The 14,619-nt window shown below is 38.5% G+C and overlaps 1 protein-coding gene across 2 annotated transcripts in view; it reads right to left on the reverse strand.

Moving 5' to 3' along the window:
• Positions 1 to 14,619, reverse strand: part of PCCA (propionyl-CoA carboxylase subunit alpha) — a 336,620-nt gene that overhangs the window by 249,471 nt on the left and 72,530 nt on the right. For both annotated transcript variants that reach the window (XM_087814252.1, XM_087814253.1), the window contains one exon: positions 4,386 to 4,517. In XM_087814252.1, the coding sequence (XP_087670378.1) occupies positions 4,386 to 4,517 (132 nt within the window). The remainder of the gene's footprint in view (positions 1 to 4,385; positions 4,518 to 14,619) is intronic.

A 14,619-nucleotide genomic window follows, 5' to 3' on the forward strand; every position in this document is an offset into this window, starting at 1 on the left:
TTCTTTTTTATTTAATCCTCACCTGAGGATATGTTTTTTTAATTGATTTAAGAAAGAGGAAGGGGGGGAGAGGCAGGGAGGGAAGGAGGGAGCGAGGGAGGGAAAATGTGAGAGGGAAACATGGGTTGGTTGCCTCCTGTACAAGCTTGACCGGGGACTGAACCCGCCACCTGGGTATGTACCCTGACCGGGAATTGAACCCAGGACCCTTAGGTGCATAGGACAATGCTCCAGCCAACTGAGCCACACCAGTCAAGGAGATCCTATAGGCTACTGTTTACTTTTAACCCTATCTAAAATCCTTATTTTCATATATTTGCAGTTATAGATTTTCTTTTAAATTTTTTATAGATTTAAATTCTCTAGTGAAATTCTTTATATGCTTATCTATTTTCTCCACATTTTCCTCAAATTTCATGAATATATTAATCATAGTTATTTTACATTCCTTATCAGCCAACTTCAGTATCTAGAGCATATGTGGATGTATTTCTATTATCTGTTTTACTTTTCTCTTAGTTTTCAGTTATGTGCTCCCTTTCTTTAGGTACATCTAATGAGTACAAAATGAAAAATAATGTGCATACAATGGTGACACGTGTAAAATGTGTCTCCTAGAACATTATTCATCCAACAAGTATTCAGTGAGCACCGAGTATGTACCAGGCACAGTGTGCAAGGGGTATAATAATAAATAGAGCACAATCCCTACAAACAAGGAGCTTACAATCCACTGCAGGAAGTAGACAATTTAATCCATCATTAAAAGCCAAAAGGTCCCATAAAATCTGAGCTCCCTGCTATACATCTTACCTCTCTTACCTCATCTCTGACTTCCTATCCCTTGATTACTCCAGTCACATGATTCCTCATTATTTGTTCAACATCAAGTACACTTCAACCTTGATACCTCTGCGCTTATTTTTTTCTGCCTAGTATGCTTCACTCTTCTCCCTGATAGCCACATGACTTTGCCCTGCCATTTCGTTAGATGGTACCCTCCAGCATTCCCTTTCTCCATTCCTTGTCTTATGTTTCACCATAGCATGTGCCATATATTTTATTCTTTGTCTTCTACTATGGTACAAGCTCCATGAGGGCAGGATATTTTTTTTACCTGTCTTGTTCATTACTATATCCATAGCATTTCAAAAAATGTTGGACAAATAGTATGAATTTGTTAAATATTTACTGAATAGATAAATGAATGAATGAATGATTTAAAATGTGATGGGTGAAGTGCAGGGTACTTAGGGAAAATAGAACAGAGGGCGTAATCTAACCTAGACAGTAAAGGATTACCTCTGTGAGGAATGTATGTTTAAGCCAAGACCTAAACAACAAGTAGGAGACTGTCAGAAATGAAGACAGAAGCAGATTCAACACTCATATGACAGAACACAGAAGATTCAAGAATCTGAAAGATGTCACATATGGTTGGTGCATACAATGCAAAGGGTAAAATGGCACAATATCAGTCTGAAGAGAGAAACAAAGTCCACTACTTAAAAGATTTAAATGAGTAGCTATTCAAAAGCATTTAAACACAGGCAAGTGATGAAATCTGGACTTCTGAAAGATCGCTCAAGCTGCAGTGTCCAAAATCAGACAGAATCACGACTGGCTCCAAGAACACCAATTAGAAGGTTGATGAAGTAAACCAGAGTAGATGGTGGTAACTGGAACTTGGTGCTAGCATGACGAAAGAAAGAAGTAAATGGATCAGAAAGATCTTCAAGTAAATCCTGGGTAGCGGCATTTATCAAGAATGACTCCAGCACAGCCAGCATGGCTCAGTGGTTGAGCATCGATCTAGGATCCAGGAGATTGTAGCTCGATTCCCAGTCAGGGCTCACGCCCGCGTTGCGGGCTCGATCTCAGTGGGGGCCGCACAGGAGGCAGCCAATCAATGACTCATCATTGATGTTTCTATCTCTCTCTTCCTCTCCCTTCCTCTCTCTGAAATCAATAAAGATATTTAGAGAAGGAAGGAGAAAAAAAAGAATGACTCAAAGTTCCTAGCTTGAGAAACTGTGTGAAAAATACCAGCACTTTCACAGGCAAGGAAAAAAAACGAAGGATGAGAAGTTTACAGCAAGAGTCAGCAAACTTTTTCTGAACAAGCCAGGTATTAAATATTTCAGGCGTTCTGGGCCATACACAGTCTCTGTCACAATTACTGAACTGAGCCATTATACTGGAAAAGCAGGCACAGATATTATGTAAAGGAATGAGCATGGCTGTGTTCCAATAAAGTTTTATTTACAAAAACAGGTATGCATGGAGCCACAGTTTGCCAATCCCTGGTTAGAGAGAAAGGATGGGGTCAGCTTTTGACTTGTTACTTTTAAGGTGCCTCAGGGGCATCAAGCAGAGCTGTTTAAGAGGCAACTGAAGATGCAGTTCTGAAGTTCAGAAGAGAGATCTAGAACAAATTTACAGGTTTGAGATTAGAAACCATAAAAATACTTCAGATTGCTCAGGGTGAGTTTGTACAATAAACGATAATATCCTATCAGAACCCAGAATAAAACCAACATTTAAGGAACAAAGACGGGAAGACTGATCAGCATGAAAACTAAGAAGGAAAATTCAAAACAAGCCAAAAAATACAAAAACAAAACTAGAACTAAGTAAAGTGCCAGAAGTTAAATATTTCAGGAAGCAAGGAGTGAACAAGAGACTCAAATACTTCAAAGAGATAGAGACAGACTAGAATTAAAAATTATACATGGGTTTAGTGAGAGGGAGAGGTGGCTGGTAGCCTTTGCAAGAGAAATATCAGTGGGAATGAAAAAAGAAGCCAGACTTCAGTAAAGATTAAGCATGGGGGCTCGGTGAAAAAGGTGAAGGGATTAAGAAGTACAAATGACAGTTATAAAAACAGTCACTGGGATGTAAAGTACAGCATATAGTCAATAATATTGTAATAACTATATACGGTGTCAGATGGGTACTAGATATATTGGGGTGATTACTTCATTAATTACATCAATGTATAATCATGTTGTACACCTGAAACTAATATAATACTATATGTCAACTGTATTTTTAAAATAAAAAAAATATTTAAAAAAAGATTAAGTAAGAAGTGTAGAAATGAGGGTGAGGAGAATTCTTCCAAGACGTGTGGCTATGAAAGGGAAGAGAGAACTAAGATGACAATTGAAGAGTCACAAGGGGTTATTGTGTTCTATGACGAGAAGAAACACATTTCTTTCCACTAAACTGGAAACACCATCATGTGAGGGGTCATGGATATCTCGTTTATCACCATGTCCTTCCCATTTAGCCAGGAAGCAATACATTTCTTGAGTGACTGAGCTTTTTTTTTTTTCAAAATTGTAAAGGAAAGGAGCTAAAAGCCAAGGAGAGTTTTAAGATAAAGAACAGAGAGAAGTTAATCAGTGAAGACTGTAACCCTTAAAGGCTATAAAGGGTACCCCTGGAGCATAAGAGGAAGAACTGGCTTTACAAAGGATAGGGAGCATCTCTTTTTTGTAGGAAAAGAGAAGAGAAAAAAACGAATTAATAAAGATTAAGGTAAATATGAGCAAGAAGCTGAAAATCTTTCTCTTCTTTTTAAAATTTTTTTTCAATCACAGTTTGCATTCAATATATTTTGTATTAGTTTCGGGTGTAAGCATAGTGGTTAGAAGGAAGCTGGACATTTTATTAACCAGGAGCGAAGCTTGCTAAACTATCCTGTAATGCATGAAATGATCCTGCACAAAGAAGAACTGCCCAGCCCCAAAAGTAACAATAAGAAACACTGAGATGGAGAGTTCCTGCAGACTAACTCCAATCACAAGGTTAAAGTCTACATAGGGACTCTATTATAATGAGGAAACCTTTTTCCGGGACGTGGGGTGGTGGGGACAGGGAGACGGACACACACTCCAATTTCTGAATTCCACCTTAGAAGCCTTCAGCTGTAGAAGCTGCTTGCTGGTTAAGGAGTTATGTTTGGGATCTACAGTCATTCATAGCTATACCACTCTCCACCAGAAACATGTTTACACTGCACATTTTATGCATATAAACAGAAGCTCAATATAAAGATATACATAACATTATAAGGTTTCAAATGTTAAATATATGCCACCATTAAATAAATCCAGAGATCTAACAGCACAGTTTTAAGTAACCAAGTTTTGTTCTGTGAAAGTATGAGCAAATATCGATCATTAATACAATGCTTAAGTGGCTTCTTGCTCTTTTTAATTTATGCCACTTAAAATAATCCAAGTATAAACAACAATGACTTGTTTTTACCTACACATGTATATTTTTAAAGCAATAAATGGCTTTTATCTTACACTTTTGACAAAATGTTTGACCTGACGACATGTACTATAAAGACTAGAATAAAAATAGTTTCTCACCTTGACTACTCCATCAAAGCCAGGAATTGTATTAACCTTTGCTTTCTTAGCTAATAATTTGCTTTCAATCTTGTCACCCATGGCTTGAATAGCATGTGTGTCAGGTCCAATGAAAACGACATTTTCTGCTGCCTGTGGAGAAATAAAAGTAGAAATTTATAACAAAAACATTATGGTGCTTAATATGGAGTCACAGTTTTTAAAAAGAAAAGCCCATATATAAACTTACTAATTATTTACATACCAAAAAGAACTTGGAAGTAAACATTTGAGCCAATACATTAAAACATATAATACTGTACTGCATATAGTAAATATGCACAAAGATATATGAAACAAAGTTTAGGTCAAGAAAAATAAAAGTAATAAGAACTCTTCCCTGATATTCTTTGGAAAAGCAACTATGGTGTTATATTTACATACAGTATCCTGCCACCCAATCTAAATAGTAAGTTTACCTTTAAAATGCCTTATAAATCTTTGTATTCACCACAGTCTGCAGCACAATTCAACACAAGTATCCATTTTCACTGAATACCAACTCTGGGCCAGGCTCTGAGCTAAAGGTAGGGGATAACATAGGTGAAAACCACAGGACATCAGCTCATTCAAGGGAATGTGAGGAGATCACTAATACCTCAGAGAAACAGACAAAGTACAGAATGTTTATATCCTTGTGACTATGAGAAAGAAGTCAAGAATACAGTGGGAATTTACCAGGTGGAGTTAGGGCGTCAATAAAAACTGCTCTGTATAAATCACATTTAGTCCCCAGAAGTGGATCCATCTCTCTGTTTATGTTATAATAAGCAAAATGCTAATGAAGAAACTACTAATTAGGGACCAAAAAAATACTATGTAATTAATGCCACCATAGGACATGGTCTAGAGAAGTACAGGAGGGGTTTGCTGAAGTAAAAAATGAGGTCATTAGGTAAAGAATTGAGGTTAAATATGAAGAAGGAAGACTGTATGTTAGGAATCATCAGAGGAAGGCGCCTAACTGATGATTTTCCCATGACCTGCACTCAGCATAAAGGATAAATAGTGTATTTTACGTCTCATATTCTATCTATCGGCACTGCTGCCTGAAGGGACTCTTGACTGGGAAAGGAGCTTCATTCTCCTGATGAGAATAATATCCAGAGAAGCTACTGCAGTGTGTTGCTCAGATTGCTCTTTAGGCCATTATGGCCCAAGAGGATTATATCCACCCTTAGAAGGAGGTGAAAGTAGAACAGGGAATCTACAAAAGGAATATATGAGAAGGTAAATGTTTTGTAAATGAGATGACTTCAACTTTACACATGCTGAGTTGAGATGCCTGTGAGATAGTTAAGTGCCCGTGTTCAGAAGGCAGATAGAGAGGTCTAGAGGTTCTAAGTCCAGGCTGACATACGGATTTTTAAAGGTATCAAATATAGGAGGCAATTAAAAGTTGCAGATTAAATCATTCAGATAAAATGTATACAAAAGCCAATGGCTTTAAACATAGGATGTATTCTTTCCCTCTTGTCCAAAAGCAAGACATAAGAGGCATTGTTAGATTCTGAGTTTAAAGCACCCTTTTCTTTGTGTGACAATGGGGATAATAACCACCTTGCAAGTTTGATTGAAGGACTGAATAAAATAATAATGTAAAACACCAAGCTGAGTGCCACAACTGTTAGTTCTTGTCCCCTGTCCAGAAGTCCTGATAAAAAGAGGACACTAGAAGAATAAGACAGCGAGGTCCATAATCCCCCACAATTACCAGTGTCATGAATGAGAGAATGCTACATAAAAAAACCTTCAGCCATAACAGATGCTCCATCAAATGTTTGTGTAATTTTAATAGTAGAACCTTATGTTCTTTTAAAAAAAAAAAATCTTACCAAAAAAACCAAAAATGTAAAACACATGAAAAGTAGAGCTGCTCTGTAAGAGGGGAGTGGTGGTAGGCCTACATCTTCACATACTGTCTCCATCTGGATAAGCTAGTCATTTCAGACCAGAGCAATAATTACATTCATTTCTTTTTATCTTGAATCTACAACGTACTAAACACTAAGAGAAAATAATCATGTTCCAACTATCCATTGTCTTTGCATATTCTCATTTTACATTCTAAAATGGAGGTATTTTTATTATAAATGCTGTTTTAAATACCACTATGCCAGGCAGATGTAATCAAGTAATCAGAATACCTACACTGAGAAAGAGTTGAAGAAATAACATAAATGAGGACACCCAAAATACATTATGATTATACAGTAAAACTTCTGATTAACAAGAGCCCAACGAGGACACCCAAAATACATTATGATTATACAGTAAAACTTCTGATTAACAAGAGCCCAACGACCAGGAACCACTGATTTACCAGATTTTTCTCATGCATTCTAATTGGAAGAAAATTACCCCCAAATGCAAAATTACCAGGAAAAAAGCTCACATCAAGTATTTAGTGACTATTCTTTGTCCATTCAACACAATAGAAAAATAGCCAGTAGTAAGCAGGGTAACTACTTCAATCGATGTTTCAATGAACTTAACTTCCTATATATCTATGTGTTTGGGTAGTACTTCCTAGGTTCACCTTTAAATGGAATTAGAGCAAAATTAAAAAGCAGTATCCGCCTGGCCAGGCGTGGCTCAGCGGTTGAGAGTCGACCTAGGATCCAGGCGATCAGGGTTCAATTCCCGGTCAGGGCACATGCCCGGGTTGCGGGCTCGATCAATGACTCTCTCATCATTGATGTTTCTATCTCTCTTTCCCCCTCTCCTTTCCTCTGTCTGAAATCAATAAAGATATATTTTTTTAAAAAAAAAAGCAGTATCCTGCCCTGGTCATGTAGTTCAGCTCGTTAGAGCATCATCTTGATACACCAGAGATGGGGAATGTCCGGCCCATGGGACATATTAGGTCTGGCCATGCTAAGGCAGGACTCAAAATTCAATAAATCTAGGAGCTTTTGTCACAGCCAATTTTTAAGTTGATAATTTTGTATGCCCCAGGAATGATATCAGAATTATGTTATAAATATCCAAATGGCCCTTGGCAGAAAAAAGGTTTCCCACCCCTGCAATACACCATGGCTGTAGGTTCAATCCCTAGTTAAGGCACATACAAGAAGTAACCAATGAATGCATAAGTAGTGGAACAACAAATCGATGCTCTTCTCTCTCTCTCTCCTCTTTCATCAATAAATAAACATTCAAAAAAAGGCAGTACCCTAGCTCCTGACTCCCATAATTCTTTGACCAAAATAACAAGGATGAGGTCAGAATAAGACAGCATGGTAACTGCAAAGTGATGAAGTGTGTTTCAAAAGTCCTGAGTTCTTTACCAAACTCATTCGTGTGATTTTGAACTTAAGGCCAAAATTTACCCACTAGTAACCTTTTGATATGCTTCTATTAATCCTGTATCTTTTGTCATCCATCTAATTATCCATTTCTCCCTCAAGCACTAGTGAGTCTTTTTGATATGCCACAGCAATAAAATTTACTTCTAAAAATACGCTTTTTAAAAGTCTTTGTAACTTTTCTATGAATGATAAATATAATACCTGAATGCAGATAAATGTCTTACAGTCATGGAAAAAGCGGGCATTTTTTCATCATCATTGGAAAACAATTTAAAAAATTATGAAAAGCTGAAATCATTGCTGTAAGATTGTTATATATACTACATATTAGAAAAAATATTAATTTTCTTAATATAGCATGTTTATTATATATTAAATTTGTGTTATATATCTTATTGGGGTTGGAGTTAGCATTATATCTAAATACATATATATTAACATACTGACATTATATACTGTTAATTTAACACATAGTTAACTCAACACATGTTATATATAATAAACATATAACATAAAACATTTTTAAAAACCTGTAACACACATATTTTATTTCCTAGCCCCACAAACAAAAAAGGCCTAGAAACAATGACCATCAGTAGCAATGACCATGCCTGGCACCCGACTGTGGTCTCTAAATACCATAAAAATAAACCAATGTATCTTGAAAACATGGCTGATTAAAGGCCTGGAGCAGGAAATGTAAAACATGAGCCTAGAATAACTTGTCAGAACAGAGAGCAAGGAAGCTATAAAAGATTATGAGGGTCAAGTAAAAAAGACTATGAGCCAATGTAGGCTCCACTGACCAAAGAGGGACAACTTGAGCTTTGCTAATAATTCCCACAGACTTAAGTCTACAAAATAGGTTTAAGTCTATGCCTTCATGACGATATTTTTTTTTTAAAACTAGTTAACTTTGAAGGATAAGGAACCAATTAATTACCTCAAAAACTAGTAAATAAAGGTAAAAGCCTTTTAGGGGGTGGGTGGTTTGTTGTTGTGTTTGAAAAATAAAATACTGCATTCTCATGTTTAGCTGGGATGCTTCAGTAGACCATAATTTTTGACAAAGTGAAGCCTGGTGAAATGGTAACAACTACAGCCACTATAGATTAAGGAGGAAACCAAAGTATAAAAACATCAGCTTCACTGGCTTGGACATGGACAGCCAGGACAGGATCCAGCCTCTAAAGGATCACTACTTCCAAAACACTCAAATTTTTCTCTTTGTATGAGGCCCAAGAGCTCATGAGGATGGTGGCAAAAAAGCTGATCAGGGATTCCCATCTCACTAACTTTTGCAAAGAAAAAGGATCTTCCTGATGCCATGAGCACTGCTGAAATCACAGATGAGCTGGAACTGCAATCTCTGAGCAACAGAAACCAGGCCATCAGGCCACCTGGACTAGCAGTGAAGGAGGGCTGTATAAAGGACTGGTTTGCTGTCCAATCCACGATGAAACCAGAAATCATCTTAGAGAACTCCTCCTCCTCTTACTTTCCTCCTCTCCCGCTCACTACTATCTCTACTTATCTCACCTATGGCAAATTGTGCTCATTATGCTTTTGGTCACAGTGCGTAACACTGTTGTAAATTTGGCAGACCCAACCTGCAAACAGATTTCTTATTTAATGTAAATAGTGTTGTTTCCAATGAGGCGACTTCTGGTACTTCTATACAATTTATTCACTACCACCACCACCCTTTTTTTAAGTTAAAAACAAACAATTCAGTTCAGTATGAGGAAGGAATTTTAGGCAAGTTGGCACTTGGGTTCCAAAGACTTACTGTGTAAAAGAGGGAAAGTTCTTCCTTTCAGCTTCTGAAATACTTGCTGAAACCTATTTTAGTAGTTAGTTTTAATCTGCACTTAGTGTACTTATTAAAATAATCACTAGAAATAAAGGATAAAGAACATGTGGCCCAGCTGGGCGTGGCTCAGCAGTTGAGCGTCGACCTAGGATCCAGGTGATCGGGGTTCGATTCCCGGTCAGGGCACATGCCCGGGTTGCAGGCTAGGCAGCCGATCAACGACTCTCTCATCATTGATGTTTCTATCTCTCTCTCTCTCTCCCTCTCCTTTTCTCTCTCTAAAATCAATAAAAATATATTTTAAAAAAACACAACAAAAACATCTGGACTTCCAGGCAAGATGGCAGCATAGGTAAACATGGTACTCACATTCTCCCCCAAACACATCAAAATTACAGCAAAACTAGAGAACATCCATTATTCAGAACAGCCTGAAATCTTGCTGAATGAAAGCCCTACAACTAAGGAATTAAAGAAGAAACCACATGGAGACTGGTAGGAGGGGCAGAGATGCAGAACAGACAGGCCCCATACCCACATGTGGCAGATAAAAACAGGAAGAAATATCTGGGCTGCAGAGGTCCCACTGAGTAGCAAGGGGTCCCAGCCCCACACCAGGCTTCCCAGCCCAGGGTTCCAGTGCCAGAAAGAGAAGTCCCCATAAACTCTGTAAAATCCAGCAGGGATTGAGGCTGAGGGAGACAGAGGGCTGCTGGCCCCAGGCAGTTCCTCTTAAAAGGCTCAGCACTGCCTTACTTGGACTCACTCCCTCTGAGCTGCAGCTCTGGGACAGCAGCTTGAAAGGCACCAGAGACAAACAAGGAGGGACTGAACTGTCCAGTATCAGGGCTTCCCAGACAGAAGTGCTGCCAGAGGACATTGGTCCTTTGATGAGTCCTCCCCCCAAAGAGGCGGCAGACAGGCACCATATCTGAGATTCTATCAACCTGGCTCTCACTGTTAGCCCTGCCCTGGTTATTCCCTAAGGACCTGTCCCACCCAACTTCCAGGCCCACCCAAGCTGTTTCCAGTGGCATTTCCATATGAATGGTCTGTCTTGGCTCCTGCTTCAGACTTGCCAGAAATCTCTCAAACAAGCAGCAAGTGGCCTCAGAGAGCCCAGTACCTCTCGCTAAGTGGCCCCAGGCCGGGCATAACAGCAGCCAGCCTTGGTTCACAGCTTGGCCTCACCTGGGCACCTCCAAGCCCAACACAAGTAGCAGCCATCTGCAGATCACTTTGCAGCTCATGCCAGGTGGCCCTGGGCAGAACACAGAAGGCAGCTGACCTTGGCCTGTACCTCCTGGGAGGCACAGAGCTAGCAAATCCAGTGCACAGTTTCAGACCACGTCAAAGCACCACCACCCAACCAGCTCCACAAGTGACACACTTAAGGGGTGGACTCAGCAGGCACCAGAGCCCTTCTGAAGTAAGTCATGCTCTATAGGGTGGGAACTTGCACAGATGATCCTCCACGGTGGTTGCAGGTCAGTGGTCATAGCCAGTCTTTGCGGCTGATCAGCTTGGGGGTAAATCCCTCCCATTGACATGCCAACAGCAATCAAGGCTCAACTACAACAGGACAGTGTACAGCCACATGGGGGAGGGGAGAGGTGCACACCTCGAGTGCCCAGCTTGGGTGATGTGCCACTGGACCCTATAGAACACCTACTACAATAGGCCCCTCTCCCAAGCTTAGTAAACATAGCAGCTCTACCTTGTACATAGAAACAAACACAGGGAGGCTGTCAAAATGAGGAAACAAAGAAAATGTCTGAAATTGAAGAACAGAACAAAACTCCAAGGGAAAAAATAAAAATAAACAAAATGGAGACAAGCAACCTACTAGATGCAGGTTATAAGGATGCTCAAAGAACTTAGTGAGAACGTCAACAGCATAAAAAAACTAGTCAGAAATGAAGGATATACTAACTGAAATGAAGAATAATTTACAGGGAATCAACAGTAGAGTAGATGAAGCCAAGAATCAAATCAGTAATTTGAAATATAAGGAAGCAAAAAGCACCCAATAACAGCAGCAAAGATTTTTAAAAAATAATGATAAAGAGGGGTCTCTGGGACAACTTCAAGTGTACTAACATTCATATCATGGGGGGGCTGGAAGAAGAGAGAGTAAGAAATTGAAAACCTGTTTGAAAAAATGATAGAAAACTTCCCTAACCTGGTGAAGGAAAGAGACATACAAGTCCAGTAAGCACAAAGAGTCCCAAACAAGATGAACCCAAAGAAGGCTCACCCCAAGACACATCACAAGTAAAATGCCAGAGGTTAAAGACAGAATCTTTTTTTTTAATCCTCACCCAAGGATATTTTTTCCATTGCTTTTCAGAAAAAGTGGAAGGGAGAAAGAGAGAGAGAGAGAGACATCGATGTGAGAGAAACACATCCACTGATTGCCCTCCACACAAACCCCAATCAGGGCCAGGGATCAAGACTGCAACCAAGGTACACACCCTTGGCTGGAAGCACAGTTGGAACCCTTCAGGCTACAGGCCAACGCTCTAACCACTGAGCAAAACTGGCTAGCGCTAGACAGAGAATCTTAAAAGCAAAAAGAGAAAAGCAGTTAGTTACCTACAAGGGAGCTCCCATAAAACTGTCAAATGATTTCTCAACAGAAACTTTGCAGGCCAGAAGGGAGTGGCAAGAAATATTCAAAATGATGAAAAGCAAGGACTTATAACCAAGATTACTTTACCCAGCAAAATCATCATTTAGAATAGGACAGATAAAGAGCTTACTACATAAGAAAAGATAAAGGAGTTTACCACCAAACCAGCATAACATGAAATGTTAAAGGGTTTTTTTCAAGAAGAAGAAAAAAAAGGATCAAAAACATAAACAATAAAATGGCAATAAGTACATATATATCAACAATTGAAACAAACTCATAGATACAGAGAACATTTTGACAGTTGCCAGATGGGATGGGTGTTGGGGGTAGGGTGAAAAAAGTGAAGGGATTAAGAAGCACAAATTGGTTGTTACAGAATAGTCAGGGGGATGTTTAGTACAGCATAGGGAATATAGTCAATAATACTCTAATAAGTATGTATGACGTCAGGTGGGTGTAAGATTTATTGGGAAGATCACTTAGTTATGTAATGTCTAATCACTGGGGTATACACCTGAAACTAATATAATTATGTATGTCGACAGTAATTAAAAAATAAAAATGATTTTAAAATGGAAAAAAACAACACACAGAACATCTGTATGTTCAAATGAGAACATATAGATAAGAGAAACATTCCTAGTGTGTTTTTTGTGGTAATGAGTAAATACCAGTTGGCTGGTCTTTACCCCAGACTGGGTACAAGGTATGGGTGAGCACTACTGCTCAACATTCTACTGGAGACCCCAGGCTGTGCAGTGTGGCAGTGCATGATTAGAGAAGACTGGAGTACAAATCCTGATTCATTTTCCCCAACACTAACTGTGGGGCATCAATAAAGGGAGATGTAGAATTACCCAAGAAGAGGGTACCATCAGCCCCCAACCCCCCTCACTTAAAGGAGTCATTTATTTTTTAAAAATATATCTTTACTGATTTCAGAGAGAGGAAAGAAGAGGGGGAGAGAGAGAGACAGAAACATCAATGATGAGAGAGTCATTGATTGGCTGCCTCCTGCTCACCCCTGCCTGGGGATTGAGCCCGCAACCCGGGCATGTGCCCTGACCGGGAATCGAACCCCGATCGCCTGGATCCTAGGTCGACGCTCAACTGCTGAGCCACGCCCGGCCAGGCAGGAGTCATTTATTTAAATGCTAGTCAGCTCTTTGTAAATTAAGAACCCAATTAATGTGACCCATTAGAATAAGAAATTTAAGGAATTTGATTGTTATGGGAATGGGTATCAGAGTGGGAACAAAGGTTCTATTTTTTAATTATAAACATAAACTTATAAGACAGTTGTTTTGTTTTATTTTTCATTTGTTTGGGATACCAGTTGCAAGATCAATTGAAATCTAATGATACATAAACTATATTTAAGTTATGGTGCATTGCGTATGCTGTGACTTAGTTTAACCAAAGGAATATAGGTATTTCTCTTTCAATATCACCAATACCTGGATTTCACTCAGTCTAATGTATATTTTGTATTAAATGTCTACTTGGCACAATACACGCAAGTAATATTATTAGTTCCAGATGATAGCCATATGCAATATTTACATAGGGAAATAGAGTAGCACTAACTTTCCCTATTATAACAATTGGTAGAAGTAAAGTTTTCTAGTTAAGGAATATAGTTAAATATAAAACCTTGTTTTCCATGCATAGGAAGTGAACAATGCAGCACAGAATACTTTCTAATATTTGGCAGTGGAATGACTTCCATTTCTATTTTTCAGCTATTATTAAATCAGAAAACTGTTCATTTATTAAATGTTTTGGGTTTCTGAGATATTTAGGGCAAAGAAGAGGTTTGGGGTACATATTAATTTAATAAACATTTAAATAAACTATAAATCTCTGAATATCTTTGGACTTTTTAGGTAAGCATTAATGCTTACAAGGAAAATATTTTATTGTTTAAAATTCTAGTTACTATATTCTATATTAATTTAGGAAATGTTCTATTTAGAAAGAATTTTTTATAGTTTGCCATTTTTCTAGCACATATCTAATTTCTTCTTTTTATTTCCCTGTAATCTACACTAATACCTATTTCCCTATCTATTTCTATTTCTAATTGATCATAAAGAAGAAAGAGATTGGGCAGTTAAGCTTCAGCATTCTACACTCTTTGTGCAGATCCAGATACTAAAAAGAGATGAGTTAACAAAAACCTGTGTGGGCTGTTAACCAGTTTTGTTTTGTTTTCTTTGGGAAATGTAGATGCAATAACATTTCCAGCTGAAAGACTCATTCTAAGTTCCTAGTGTTTAAGAATGCAAATGAAGTATTCTGTCTTTTCTGTGCCTGGAGGTGTTATGTGAGAAAACAGGGTGAAGTTTCTATGATCAGTTGCACAGATTTCCTTTATCATGTAAAATCTTGGTCTGGTTGCACTGGCAAGAATCAAAGAAAAGCAATATAGAGGAT

The sequence above is a fragment of the Miniopterus natalensis genome, chromosome 2, assembly GCF_054644295.1.
Source record: "Miniopterus natalensis isolate mMinNat1 chromosome 2, mMinNat1.hap1, whole genome shotgun sequence".
Lineage (NCBI taxonomy): Eukaryota > Metazoa > Chordata > Mammalia > Chiroptera > Miniopteridae > Miniopterus > Miniopterus natalensis.